At 41.8% G+C, this 14847-nt stretch overlaps 1 protein-coding gene and 1 long non-coding RNA gene across 2 annotated transcripts in view; both read left to right on the top strand.

Moving 5' to 3' along the window:
* Positions 1–4232, top strand: part of LOC115473388 (cerebellar degeneration-related protein 2-like) — a 47755-nt gene extending 43523 nt beyond the window's left edge. The window contains 4 exon segments of the mRNA XM_030208323.1: positions 213–302; positions 304–375; positions 2655–2770; positions 2773–4232. Of these exon segments, the coding sequence (XP_030064183.1) occupies positions 213–302; positions 304–375; positions 2655–2770; positions 2773–3539 (1045 nt within the window). The 3' untranslated portion in view covers positions 3540–4232.
* Positions 4233–10524: 6292 nt separating this feature from the next.
* Positions 10525–14361, top strand: LOC115473390. Its single transcript, XR_003942652.1, has 3 exons — positions 10525–10752; positions 13440–13476; positions 14312–14361. It is a non-coding gene; the product is annotated as an uncharacterized LOC115473390 (long non-coding RNA).
* Positions 14362–14847: the final 486 nt, after the last annotated feature.

Genomic DNA, 14847 nt, shown 5'->3' with positions numbered 1-14847 from the left:
TAAATGTTAAATGGCTGTATCTCTTAATATAACCCAGTTATGTATGTTCTAAGTGAATCTATAAGTAATTTTTAACCGTACCTATAAAAATTCCTCCTTAAGCTATAAGTGTGACATTTAAGAGCATAACAAGCCGAAAGGTAAATCAGGTTATTTGGTATAAAGTCTGACTTGCTCATCATTGTCTATGCTTTCTCTGTTCTTGCTGGCAGCCTGATGGGAACTGTCGAGGGTCTGCAAAATCAGGTAGAAAGTCTGCAGAACCAGGTGGATGAGATGCGGAGCCTGGAGCAACTGCGTATCCGGGGAGAAACGTGAACGCCGAAGAACAATCCACACTTTTCCCTGCCTCAAAGAGCTGTGCTCTAGCCCCAGGTAGACAGCAAAGAAATGAAGGATGCAGAAGAGCTGGGAAGCCAGCTGTTGGCTGCTGCAAGAATAGATTACAGACACAGGCAGCAGTTCCTCTGTACACGACGCAGATAACAACAAAAATGGCCCGTGCACTTACATGAAATCCACTTACTCAGGGTTTAAAAAAAATAAGTTCTTGCATTCCTCTAAAGCCAAGATTTGTCTTTATTACTCTAGGAACACAAAAACTGTTAACAAAATTGAATTTTCTCATATTTTGAGATCTTCTTAGTAATATGTTAATAGCTGTTAGGCAAAAATGGGCCCAATGTCATCTGTTGTAATGCTCTTGTAATAAGATTTGTAGCTATGTTATTGTTATTGTTGTTCCTGCTTCTTTGGGATTTCAGCTGAATCGTTTCAGAACCCACCTCTGTTGTGCTATAGCACCATGCACATTTAAAGAGGGTTTTGTTTTTTTTTTCAAAGCTTGAAGCCCAATTTTGCATAGAGTAGTGGTTCCCAAACCTGATCCTGGTGTCACCCCAGACAGTCAGGTTTTCAGGATATCCACAATGAATATTCATGAGTTAGATTTGCATGTAGTGGAAGCAGTGCATGCAGATCTCATCTCTCTGATGAATATTCATTGTGGGGCGTACCTAACTTACATGCTCAGGTTATAGAATACTAGCAGTTATGCACCTAGGTGTGAGCATTTACACCAGCCTTTGAGCTAAAATTAGGTGCGCTACTGTGGAGTTATGCTAGTATTCTAAAATGCATTATAGAATTTGCACTTAATGCATCCCAGTACCTAACTTTAGGCAACGTATAGAAATTACCAACATAGGAGCCAATATTCAGACTACTGGAGGCAGGTCTGGCTAACTCCCGCAGTCGGTGGCGAACCCAGAAATTCATTGCTGCGCCGTATCCGGCGACCGGCAGTGAATTTCTGGTGTTTCTTTTTGGCCACTATGAACACACATAGCAAACAATACAGGGCGGTGGTGGTCAGAAACCAGTGAAAGTATTAAGCCCAGTGCATTGCTACTGAGGTTTACTGGCACTGGAAAGTACAGAGGTTCACTGAAGTATAGTAGCCTTCCTTGTTTGTTATGTAAACATATCAATAGAAATCAAACAAAATAAAACATGGAAAAGAAAATAAGATACCACCTTTTTTATTGAACATAACTTAATACATTTCTTGATTAGCTTTCGAAGGTTGCCCTTCTTCGTCAGATCGGAAAGCTAATCAAGAAATGTATTAAGTTATGTCCAATAAAAAAGGTATCATCTTATTTTCTTTTCCATGTTTTATTTTGTTTGATTTCTATTGATAACCTTTAAGAGTGGACTAACAAGGCTACCACACCTCTCTACTTATGTAAACCTAGAAATGATTTGTAGTAGTAGTAAACATACATGCCTATGTCAGAATTCTGGTCATTTGCACATGCTCTTGGTGCCACCATTATAGAATTGCCCCTGTAAAGGGCAGATTTTCCAAACCTGCATGTACTCTGGGAGCCAATGAAGGAAACAAACTCTGAAAGTCAAACTTTTGCAATCGTGGGGTGGGTTTTAACCCCGAAAGGTAAGTACTAAATCCCCCCTCAAGATCTCCCATGACCAGACTCAAAAGAGAAGCTAAAGCATAGTTGTACATGACCATGGGAGCCAACGTTTCAAAATTATTGGGGAAATAACTCCTCCCTAGACATATACAAGACATTTTCTCAATATTAGGGGTGCTCAAGCACCCACAGAGCCGGCTCCTATGCACATGACTCCAATCAGGTTAAATGCTGACTGGGAAATGTTCTAAAATATACATGTATTGGTATTCTGAAATACAGAATACATGTATATTTTGAAGGATCAGAGAGATCATGCCCTCATCATGCCTTCTTCATCCTGTGTATGGTCATGTAAGTAAATGTGGCTACATTCTAAATTTTCCACGTAAACGCGTAGAGCAACTTTTATGCATGCAGGTCAGCTTTTTACATTCCAAAATAATTTCCACAGTCATAGACTTGACTGTAGAAAAACAAATTCATACTCAGAGGGTGAAAATCTATGCAGGCCTGTCTCAAATGTTCACCTTCCCCCTCTTACAGCCTACTGCACCTCAAGGTATTTCTTGAAGCAACGCTGCTATTGTCAAATAGCGTGTTTCTGATGCCCTTTATTCACATCTTCAAAATGTCCTTTTCTATTAGAACAAAACTAGGAATTATGCGGAGTTCTTTGGAAGCGTTGCAGCTCATTGCAGTTCTTCTATTTCGCAGGTACGAGGATGCATTCCAGGTTCACAGCTCTTCTATGGAGATCACGCAGAAGAGCATGGAGCAGGAGAATGAGCGTCTGCAAACCTTGGTGAGCTCTCTGAGGTCACAGGTTGTTCAAAAAAGCAGCGGAAAGAGAGGGTGGAACGAGAGTACGCATCTGTCATTCAAGAGTATTCTGAACTCGAACAGCGGGTCTGTGAAACGGAGAACTGCAAACTGCGCATCAAGGAGCTGGAGGCAGAGCTGCTGGAGCTTCAGCAGATGAAGCAGGTCAAGAAATATCTTCTCAGCAGGGAGGAAAACCTGTCCGAGGCACTTCTGGAACCGTTAAATAATACCCCAGAATCGGACTACATTGATCTCTCCGAGGAAGACGGAAGGAAACATCAGGACCCAGCCATAGAAACCTCCCTAAATCACCCTGTCCGAAAAAGCTGCAGCGACACCGCACTCAATGCCATTGTGACTAAAGATGCCGTGAGCCGGCATGAAGGCAACTACACGCTACATGCCAATAATGTGCGCAAGCGGGGGATGTCGATTCTGAGGGAGGTGGATGAGCAGTATCACGCTCTCTTAGAGAAATACGAGGAGCTTCTCAACAAGTGCAGGCGACATGAAGAGAGCGTGCGTCACGCTGGCGTCCAGACGTCCCGTCCCATCTCTCGTGACAGCTCCTTTAGGGACTTTCGGGTGGAAGGCCATGAGCTGGAAGAGCGAAAGACGATAGAGAAGAGCCTCAGCAAACAGGTAGAGGCTGTGGACAAGAGGCTGGAGCAGAGCCAACCAGAGTACAAAGCCTTGTTCAAGGAGATCTTCTCCCGCATACAAAAAACGAAAGCAGACATCAATGCCACAAAGGGGAAAAACAATACAAGCAAATGAATACTAACCACTGTGCATTCTCCATTCTTGTACCGGACTTAAAATGCCATGGCTTCTCTGTTATCCCCAGGAAGGTTCTCATGGTGTTTCCTCAAACTTGAACTGAAACTGCAGTAAAATATTCAGCCAGGTACTTTGATTAAAGTAGGACTTAAGTTTGGCGAATAAATAAAATATATTTCCGGTACATACCACAAAGCAATATTGTAGCTGTAGCAGCCTCGGACACTTTCTAAGATCTCCTGCATGTGGTGTACTCTCTACAACCAAAATCGCAAGCCTACCCTACACACCAGCTGTGACTGACTTCTGCTGTTTCCCTTTTCTGTTATTTGCTCTTATGTGCCATATGGAGAAACTGAAGACGCCAAGCAGTGCGCTAGAGAAGCTCGGGGTAACCACTTAGAAAAGCCATTGTCACTTCCTGACACTGTCTCAGGCACCCCAGACATTTTTTTAATTCCAGTTTGTTATACTAATGAGGACACAGACATGTACCTTAATGATTCCTCTCGTGGTCTTCACTAAGTTAAGGAGAGAGTATGTTGTTCCCGACTAAGCCTCCTCACTCTCTCAGGTTTTATTAAATTGTCTTTAGTGAAAAACTTGTTGCATACTGGAAAAGTTTGATGAGAAATTGTTACATCCACCAGTCCCTTAAATGAGAGTTTTATACATACTTTAGAACACAGCCAGTATTTGTTTTTTTCCATTTTTGCCCTATTTCAGTGGAGGAGTGGCCTAGTGGTTAGGGTGGTGGACTTTGGTCCTGAGGAACTGAGTTCCAATTCCCACTTCAGGCACAGGCAGCTCCTTGTGACTCTGGGCAAGTCACTTAACCCTTCATTGCCCCATGTAAGCCGCATTGAGCCTTCCATGAGTGGGAAAGCGCAGGGTACAAATGTAACAAAAAGAAAATAGATACTATTGGAGATTCTACATGGAATGTTGCTACTATTGGAGATTCTACATGGAATGTTGCTATTCCACTAGCAACATTCCATGTAGAAGGCTGCGCAGGCTTCTGCTTCTGTGAATCTGACGTCCTGCACGTATGTGCAGGATGTCAGACTCACAGAAGCAGAAGCCTGCGTGGCCACATTGGTGATCTGCAAGGGCCGACTTCTACATGGAATGTTGCTAGTGGGTTCGACTCCCACTTCAGGCACAGGCAGCTCCTTGTGACTCTGGGCAAGTCACTTAACCCTCCGTTGCCCCATGTAAGCCGCATTGAGCCTGCCATGAGTGGGAAAGTGCGGGGTACAAATGTAACAAAAATAAAATAGATACTATTGGAGATTCTACATGGAATGTTGCTATTCCACTAGCAACATTCCATGTACAAGGCTGCGCAGGCTTCTGTTTCTGTGAGTCTGACGTCCTGCACGTCAGACTCGCAGAAGCAGAAGCCTGCACGGCCACATTGCTGATCTGCAAGGGCCGACTTCTACATGGAATGTTGCTAGTGGAATAGCAACATTCCATGTAGAATCTCAAATAGTAGCAACAGTGGAGGAGTGGCCTAGTGGTTAGGGTGGTGGACTTTGGTCCTGAGGAACTGAGTTCAATTCCCAGCACAGGCAGCTCCTTGTGACTCTGGGCAAGTCACTTAACCGTCCATTGCCTGCCGCATTGAGCCTGCCATGAGTGGGAAAGCACGGGGTACAAATGTAACAAAAATAAATTTTCTTAATTGGGGAATCCAACAATGAAGGCTTTTACTCAAAGCCAGGAGTGAAAATTGCCATTATTCAAAAAAAAAAAAAAAAAAAAACCATCCACGTCAGACTCTCGGTCCTTTTCAGCTTTACTGGTTTAGCAGCCAGCATGGTCTCTTCTAGGGATGTGCATGTTATTTTAAGCTGAAGACCTTTTTCCTGTGTCATCAACAGCACACACTATTGCTCAGTAATGTACAATATTTATCAGTAGGTGCACTGTTTGAACAGTGGGCTGCACCATTATGCAATAATGCACCATAGATGGCATTGCCCCTAAGACGAAAAAAAAAAAAATGAAAAATCCCGTTATAAAAAAATGGGTAAGAAAACAAAATGAAAATGTTTGGCCTGTCCACCAGTCTCTTCCAGCCACTTTCTCAGATACAACAAAGAGCTTGTAAAAACTAAGGAGCCAACCACAGTATTCTCTACCACTGGAAATCCAATCCATGAAAAGTGCTATCTACTCATAGCGGTCTTCCTAACCTCTCCATGATGTATTTTTGGTTGACAGTTTCCGTCTTTTGCTGAAGCTGTGCCAAATCAGATTATTCTTTAATCGTTGTCATTTCATAGCAATTTAAATATATTTGAATATCTCTAATAGTATTGATGCCTTTGATCCCCCACCAGCTGCCCGAGTCTGCCTGATCTCAGGAATTGCCACAAACCTCTTCCTATGTACCCAAAGTTGCCCTTGCTGGGTGTTTTCATAAGTGTACACAATATCTTGGATTCAGTTCACAGTAACTGTACACGCAGCACAAGCAACACTTAATGGCAACTGAAAAAGCTACTAAGCAGTATTTTATGCATTTTTACTACTAAGTTATATTTTATCTCTGTTTTCAGAACAATTGTATTTTTAATGCATAATTTATCCAGCATTGTATCTCTCTGTTCTGTTCTCCAAAATGTGGTGTTTAAGTTCTATGTTTTAACACAGCTCCTTCTGGTTAGCCAGACATGGGCCAAGTTTACCAATGAGATGTCACTATTCCATCGCTGCTGTCCTGTGATGCAACCTTGTACTCTCCTCACACCTGCCAAAACCAAAAGCATTTCTTACATGCTAAGCCAGTTCAACTTCAAACCCAGGGCCGTTTACTGAGGTTTGCTAGTGTTTTTAGCGTGTGCTAAAAATTAGGATGCGCAAACCGTACCGTGTAGACGACCATAGGAATATTATGGGCATCTACACAGTTAGCGCGTGCTAAAAATGCCAGCGCACCTTAGTAAACAGGGCCCCTAAAAAGTTACACACCTTGCAAATAATTATGATGGCCACAACTACAGGGTCTACTGCCAGTGTGAAGGATCTTTATGCCTTATTTGTTTATATTAAAATTGCCATCTTAATAATATTGGTTTGTCTTCTTGCTGCATTGCTGCTCTCCTGGAGCTGGTGCTTTATTTATTTAAGCTTTCAAAACTTTAAAGAGGGGACTTTGAATTCATGTTGAAAAATCTGATTTGTTTTTTGGAAGGTCATGAACCATGAAAACATGATGAAGGGGCCAATGTCTTGTTTTCATTTGTACATCAGATTAATATATTTAAAAAATGCTTTATTCTCTTCTTAAATAAACATCAGTATTCTTAAAGTTATATGCTGTCGGTTTCTGTCCTCATTTCTTTGAAATACTAGTTATTTTAGAGTAACGCTTGATTTAGGTCTAGATAATAATATGTTTAGATTTGAACTCAAATACATGATGTCCACCGACATGAGTAGAATCAGCGTTGCTGGGAAAATTAAATTAAGGTTTTGTTTACAAAGCCACGCTAGCGATTCCCACGCGGCAACTGAGAGGAAGCCCACAGGAATTGAATGGGCTTCCTCTCATTTGCCGTGCAACAGGGGCGTAGCCAGACCTCGCGGTGGGAGGGGGCCAGAGCCCGATGTGGGGGGGCACATTTTGGTTTCCCCTTGCTACAGCAAATACCTTGACTGGCGGGGGTCCCTAACCCCTGCCAGCAAAACAAGGGGCCCAAAGGAAATTTGGGGGGCCTAGGCCCCCATGGCCCCACATACCTACACCATTGCCGTGCAAGAATTGCTAGTGCAGCTTTGTAAAAGAAGCCTTTAGTCTTCAAGGGGTTCTTTTACCAAGCCGCAGTAAAAGGGGCTCTGCCCTAGCGGCAGAGCGTGTTTTTGCCGTGCACCAAGGCCCCTTTTACTGCAGAGGGTAAAAAGGCCAAAAACAAAATGGCTGTGTGGTAAGTTCGCCCTTGCCATGCAGCCATTTTTTTTGGGGGGGGGGGGGGGTAAGCACTTACCGCCACCCACTGAGGTGGCTATGTGGGCTCCCACACTAACCAAGTGGTAAAAATACAGAAAAACTTAAAATGGCACACGCTAGGGGTGGAATTACCACCAGGCTGCTGCGGTAGCTCAGCGGTAGTTCCAGATTGGCGTGGACTAACCTTTTAGTAAAAGGGCCCCCAAATAAATGAGTCTCAACTTGGGCTGAGTATGTTTGGTGTTGTGCTGTTCCTTTATGGAAGTGTCTAGTTAACACTGGGCTCCTCTTACTAAGCTGTGGCAAAAAGTGGCCTTAGTGTACCCTTACGCAGGTCATTTTTACTGCTGCTGTAAAACGGCTGATTTTCTATTTTTTGTAATAATGGCCATGTGTTAATGTTGCACATGAGTACTTATCGCTACCCATTTTATAGGTGATAAGGGCTCACACGGTGTTCCTGCGCTAGCCAGTTAGAATGCAGTAATAATAATAATAAAACTTTATTTATAACCCGCTATATCTTTAAAGTCTAAGCGGGGAACAAATCATATACAAAATATTAAAAAAACAAAACAATAAAAATTATTTCTTTACACAACAAACTACAAAAAAAACTATACAATTCAAACATACAGCAGATTAAAATTTACATGGTATTAAAATAATTTATATATCAGAGGAACCAAAAGCCTGAAGAAATAATGAGTTTTCAATGCTTTTTTAAATTGGTCCATATTTTGTGCTGAATGAAGTTCAATGGGCAAAGCATTCCATGATTTCGGACCTTTGATGTAGAAAATAGATGATCTGCAGTAGATGAGCTAAATGGAAAAATGACCACATGAGTATTTATTGCCACGCAGTAGATGTGCTAACTGGTTAGTGCAGGAATGCCCCCTCTCCACCCATGACACATCCCCTCAAAAGAAACTGAAATATTTTTTGCATGCTTAGTGCACACACATTTCAAAGTTACCGCAGGACACCTGATCACATCCCCCAGTGCTCCATTTTTAGCTGTGTCAGGCACATGATAGCACCTAACAGAGCTTAGTAAAAGGGTCCCATTCTTAACAAGCTACTCACAAAGCAAAAGAGTCACAATTTTTTAATTTTATCAAAACATACTTTGAGGGGTTTTTAAAATATATATTTTCAAATAAAACGTAATGTGGGGGCCAGCAGAGCGGCTCAGTAAGTTCTGTTCAGCCCCCAAATCAAATCTTCCACTACTCAGGTTGACTTAGCAAAAATGTTGTGGGGTAAGGAAGGCGTCGCAGTCAGTGTTTGAGACACCCATGGGCCAGATTTAAGGCCCAGGATTAAACATAAGAACAACCATACTGGGTCAGACCAATGGTCCATCTAGCCCAGTACCTGGCAGAAACTCAAATAACCCAGCTCTGGCTCTGACTAAACTAGAAATACAAAGGAGCAGGTCAACAGAGCTGACAAGTTAGCCAGTTCCAGGTGGAAGCCTTTTTGGCCAGCCCTGTTTTTAAATTCTCATCCCAATGCAGTGTGGTTATTGTAGTCCCCGATTCTACCCTTAGAAATCACTGACATTAGTCTCTTAAAGCATCAGGATGGAGTTGTCAGATGAGTGGCCCAAAAATCTCCATCGTGGAATTAGGTAACTTGGCAGCCCTGGGTTAAAAAAAAAGTATAAACAAAATGTGGTACCCTACTGTAAGTTAATGAAACAACTCATCAAGTCATCATTAGTTTTCAACTGGATCTTTACACCAATAGGTCCCTTAATTCTAAACTGGAAACACTGCTTTATTCACATGAGCTATGTAATAGTAACCATGCACCATTTCTGCAAGGTTAGCACACATGAAGTTATTTTCAAGAAGGATGTGTTAAAATCTGAATACTGAAGAAAAAGAACCTTAGGGTTATTGCTAGATTTCTTTGTATCGTGATCTGCACTGAACTCAACCTCTACACCTCTACCCAGGAAATCTACACTGCCCCAACTTGACATTTCGTTCTTTAGATTGTAAGCTCCTTTGAGCAGGGACCGTCCTCTTTGTTTATTTTGTACAGCGCTGCGTAACCCTAGCAGCGCTCTAGAAATGTTAAGTAGTAGTAGCATATTATTTAGAACATTTATGTAACCCCGCTTTTTGCCACTGAAAGCAGCCCACATATTCTATATGTGGAATAGAAGCACTTGTAAAGTAACTGAAACATGCTCTGCCCTGTGGCAATATGGTGCTGTGTTCAGACAGTTGTTTTAATAATAGTTATGCTAATATGGTCTTTTGGGTGATATACTCTGGATATGCACGTTCCAATTCATTCTAGTAGTGTCCAGGCCTTAGTAACACAGAACTGCCAAATGATCCTGAAGGAAGACATGAGCGCATCCAGGTTTTCGGAACCGTCTGCTTTGAGACCATCATGGGCTGTATAACGCTGCTTTCTGCATCTGAAATCAGCACAGCAAATAGGAAAGAAAAAAAGGGGGCACTCAAAAGTCCAGGATGTTAACCGGTCCACCCAAAAGCAGGGCTGCCAACTTACGCAGTTCCAGTGGGGAGATTGTTGGCCAGTCCTGGTTGTTTTAAACATACATCCCAAAGCACTGTAAGATTTATAGTTACTACTATTTAGCATTTCTATAGCGCTACAAAGCGTACGCAGCGCTGCACAAACATAGAAGAAAGACAGTCCCTGCTCAAAGAGCTTACAATCTAGTAGACAAAAAAATAAAGCAAACAAATCAATTAATGTGTAGAGGAAAGAGGAGAGTGGATACAAGTGGTTACGAGTCAAAACAAAGTTCCTGATTCTACCCATTTCAATCACTGTTGAAGTTGCAGGTCCCATAATGTGACTGGTCTAAAATGTTCCTTCCGGTGGGTAACTTCGAAGCTCTGCAGTTGTTAACCTTTGCTGCCCGCGAGCTACCTAGGCTACAAGTGATTATGAGGAAAAGACAGAAACTCCACAGCTGACCTGAGCTCTGCGGCTCAGCTGCTTCGTCACACAACCGGAAGTGACGTCAAATTGCGGGCGCCGCGCCGCCTGCTTTGCCCCCTAGCAGCAGGGCCTAGTGCTAGTGCAGCTGGTCTCCCATTCCAAGATGGCGGCTTTCACTGCCTTTAGGGTTTCTGTCTGTCGCTCGTCCCGGGGAAGTGCGGCACCGGGGCAGATTCTCAGAGGCTTCCTGCACGGGGAGTCCGGCTCGGAGTTCCGCAGCATCTACAGCTTGGATAAGCGTACCCCAGCTCCGAGGTGAGAATCGGAAAATTTCTAGTGAGGAGCATCGGTAGGAGGAAGGGTGCATGAAGTAGAAAGCTACTAGGATAAAGAGGCAGCAGCAAGTTAACCTTTGGCGCCCGTTTCATATGATACTCCACATATGGCTTCTGCGAGAGGTTCATGGCTGTCATGGTATGGGCTAAACTAACCCATTAGGCGACATTTCTCCCAGGAGCAAACTGAGGAGCCTGAGCAGACCACCTCCACTTGATACCCTTCTTCTGTCCATTGGTAACTTAGTTTAGCCTAGAAAGAAGGGCTTAGATCCTTCTCCTTCCAGTGATACTTTAAGGAATATATATGTTGCACCCATTACTTCATGTGCTGTGGTAGAGCTTAAGATCAAGAACTTGTACCTACATAGAAATATAACACAACCCAAGATTAACACACATTGCAGTTAGAAGGTAAGAACCAATGGGTTCACCAGGTTACTCATTCCTACCCATCTACTGTGCTGTTTAAGACTTTACTTGATTGGTCAACCTCTCCTTACCCCAACAAGCTCGTCTGAATTTTGCCACTGTTTTGGCTCCTATCATTTCTGCTGAACATTTAAGTCGGGAGTCTATCATATCAATTAAAAAGAAATGTTGTTGCATTCCTTCCATGTCTTCATCACTTCAGCTGTGATATCTTCTGAATAACTATGGACCCAATAGTTAATGGGCACCTGTCTGGTTAAATCCCTCTGGGTTGGCCATCAAGCAGTTAGTGCCGCTGAATATTGCCTCTGACTGCCCAGGTACTGTCCTGTTAGTGCCAAAGTTGTGCGGGGGTGAAGCCAGAACTTATCAGCAACATTTATTTTTATTGTATTTGTACCCCACATTTTCCCACCTTTTTGCAGGCTCAATGTGGCTTACAGAGTATAGATATGATAACGTGTTACATGATTTAAAACAGTCAATCATAAGCAGAGGTGAAAGAGGATATAGATGGAAGGTGTTAGGTAAGGTCGTGTGAGAGGTGTTTTTTTGGTGTGCTTGGGTGGTTTAAGGAATGATTTGTTTCATTGATCCATTAACCAGCTAAGAAAGCAGATAAAGTTAGGACAGCAAGATGAGTTAACTGCTGGGTGAACGCAATTACCTAGGTATTCAGGGCCCAGACCTGGCCCGGCACTGAATATTGGGGGATTAATTCAGCGCGCAGCTTTAAGTGTTAAAAAAGTACTAACTGCTGCAGGCTGAATATCTCTCCCTTTATCGTAACGTTTCAAATGTAATTCCATTCTTTATTGCCACAGCAAAAATCCTATAGTAAAGTCATATATAGCTTCCAAGCTCCAGGTTGGATTTTAAAGATTTAAATTAAGACTGGATTTTATTTCTCTTTTTAGTTTGAAACCTAGATTTCCCTCACTGTAACTGGTCAGATACAATCTTATTCTCCTTGTAGTTCAGCAAAAGTAAATAGCACTTCTCTCTTAGTAGCTGTTTCTTCAAATTGTCACTTCCCTTTACTATTTTTTTCAGTTTATTAAACCTTGACCATCATTATGATTAGAGTTGTTGATGGGGAATAACCTGCCTTCCAAGTTGATACTGTAAGATACCACTATTAATAAAGAGCTTTAAACAAAAGGTCTACAATGAGACATTCAGCCAATTGGAGCATTTAATTTACTGAGTTTTCTAATTCATTTTATCCTGTACATTATTCCCCTGGATTCTATATATGGTGCCCAAAATTGAGCACTGATCCAAAATTTGCATGCAGTGCTATAGAACACCAGGGATGTGCGCCCAAATTGGGCGCCCAGAATTATACCTGGTTTCGGCAGTAGTAAGTGCTGGTGTCCAGATCGGCACGTGATGCTATTCTATAATCGATGCTCACCTTTGAGTGCCCATTATAGAATTGCATTGAACGCTGATTTTTGAGCGCCATTTACTGAATTTAGCTTAAGATTTATTTTAAAAACTTATATACCACTTAATTAACTAAGTGATTTACAAAAGAACATGCATAATCAAGACTACCTCTACTTCAGGAAGCAGGTGAAAGCGTGGCTCTTCTGCCAAGCCTTTAATACATAGGGTGACTGACTATACACTTATTCTACACCTGGACTAGCTTTGCTACGCACACTGTAACTTAGATCAGTTCCTTATCTCTTGCTTAACTATACTAAGAACTTGCCTTGAGTTTAGCTAACCATCAAATTATCCCAACTGACTCTATACCACACATCTTGTTCCCATCATGTGGTAAACTTTATTGTAGAAAATCATTACCATCGTATCTGTGTTAGATGAATGTTCTAATAGGTGTATCATTGGTATTATGCTAACGTTGTATTAAATCTCTGGTATCTGAATTCCAGTGCTGTTAAATGTGTATATGTGTGATACTGTTTCATGGTAGTTCTATTAAGTTTAACAAAATTGTAAGTTTTATGTTAGTGTACCTGCTGTGCACTGCCTTGGGTGAATCTCTTCATAAAGGATGTTAATAAATCCCAATAAATAATCATATTATATAGAACCTAACATAGACACATTTGTTATACAATTCATGTTGTATCAGAGGGCATAACATTCCAAAAACTCAATAAAATGCAGCCACATGAAGGGATTGAAGGAAGGAAAAGCACTCCTGTCTTTGATCCCCACCTTCTTTTTAATATTCACCTGTTAATGTTTATGTATGTTCAGGGTGGAACAAAACAGAGCAACGTTGATATTCCTGTAGGTAAGATTGCATAGCATGGGGAAAATGTTTGAACTAACAAGCATCTTTTGTTTGGATTTTGATATATTTGACCAGAATACATATCATCTCTCTATATAAAAGGCAACACCAACGTTCTATGAAGCCTCCAGCCGGAAGTGTGAAGGGGAGAGATATCCGGTTTCCCCATGAGTGTCTGCCCCACCCTCTCTGTAACACAAACGTCAGTGAAGGAAAACAGCAGAGCAGGAAATCAAATCGCTGGCTCTGTAACAGTGAAGGACTCAGAGGGGGGAGGGGAGAGAGGGCAGGGACACACACACTCCCACATGCACACAGAAGAAAACATTGCTAGCCCCCGTTTCATTTGCATCAGAAACGGGGCTTTTTTACTAGTTTAGTATAATGTAAGCACTTCTGAGTTAAAGAGAAGTTTGAAGTTGGTATTGTATTGCTTTTAAACCAACCTGTCATGTGATCTCAGAAAGATACATCAATCCAAGATTGACACACACTGCAGTTATGCTCATGAGTGAAGAATTGAACAGATTCTCTGTATTCTAAGTTACTGTGACATTAAAATTTGCTTACAAATTCAACTGTACAGTTAAGGTTTTTTTGAGAGGGGGAAAGGAAGTGTTTTATTCTCTTAGAGCTTAGAGAAGTGGTGCCTTGTTTTAGCAATGAACTAAGTTTCAAGTATGTTTGTGTTATTGTCTTGTGTTCTTAAAGATATAAAGTTCAGATCTTACTGCAAGTAATTGCACAAAATGTCTATGGTTAGAAAACCTGCATCACTATTTGAGACTTTAGATTTAAAATAATTTGTATCCTATTTTTGCTTTCTGTCTTCCAGATCGTCTGACAATCTCCTATAGTCGAAGCAGTGGACCAGGGGGCCAACATGTAAATAAAGGTAGAAACAAGTTTGCTTCTTATTACCTTTGCACCATTTCTCAAACTCATTGAAGCCAGACCTCCTGACTGCTCCAGAGCTCATCTACATTTACAGAAATCTACCAGAACAAAGACTTGCTTATCCTCTATGACCTTCTTCCATAAATGTTTTCTCTAAAATCTGGAAATTCAAAACCAGAACAATACACTCATAAGAACATAAGAGTAGCCATACTGGGTCAGACCAATGGTCCATCTAGCCAAGTACCCTGCTTTCCAAACAGTGACCAAGCTAGGTCACAAGTACCCGCAGAAACCCAAATTGTGACAACACTCCGTACTACAAATCCCGGGGCAAGCAGTTGCTTCCCCTTGTCTGTCTCAGTAGCAGACTATGGACTTTTCCTCCAGGAATTTGTCCAAACCTTTTTGTAAACCCATATACGCTAACCACTGTTAATACATCTTCCGACAAGAGTTCCAGAGCTTAACTAT

The sequence above is a fragment of the Microcaecilia unicolor genome, chromosome 6 (genome assembly GCF_901765095.1).
Source record: "Microcaecilia unicolor chromosome 6, aMicUni1.1, whole genome shotgun sequence".
NCBI lineage: Eukaryota > Metazoa > Chordata > Amphibia > Gymnophiona > Siphonopidae > Microcaecilia > Microcaecilia unicolor.
Note: the sequence above shows the minus strand (reverse complement) of the source record. Positions and strands in the feature narration are given on the sequence as shown.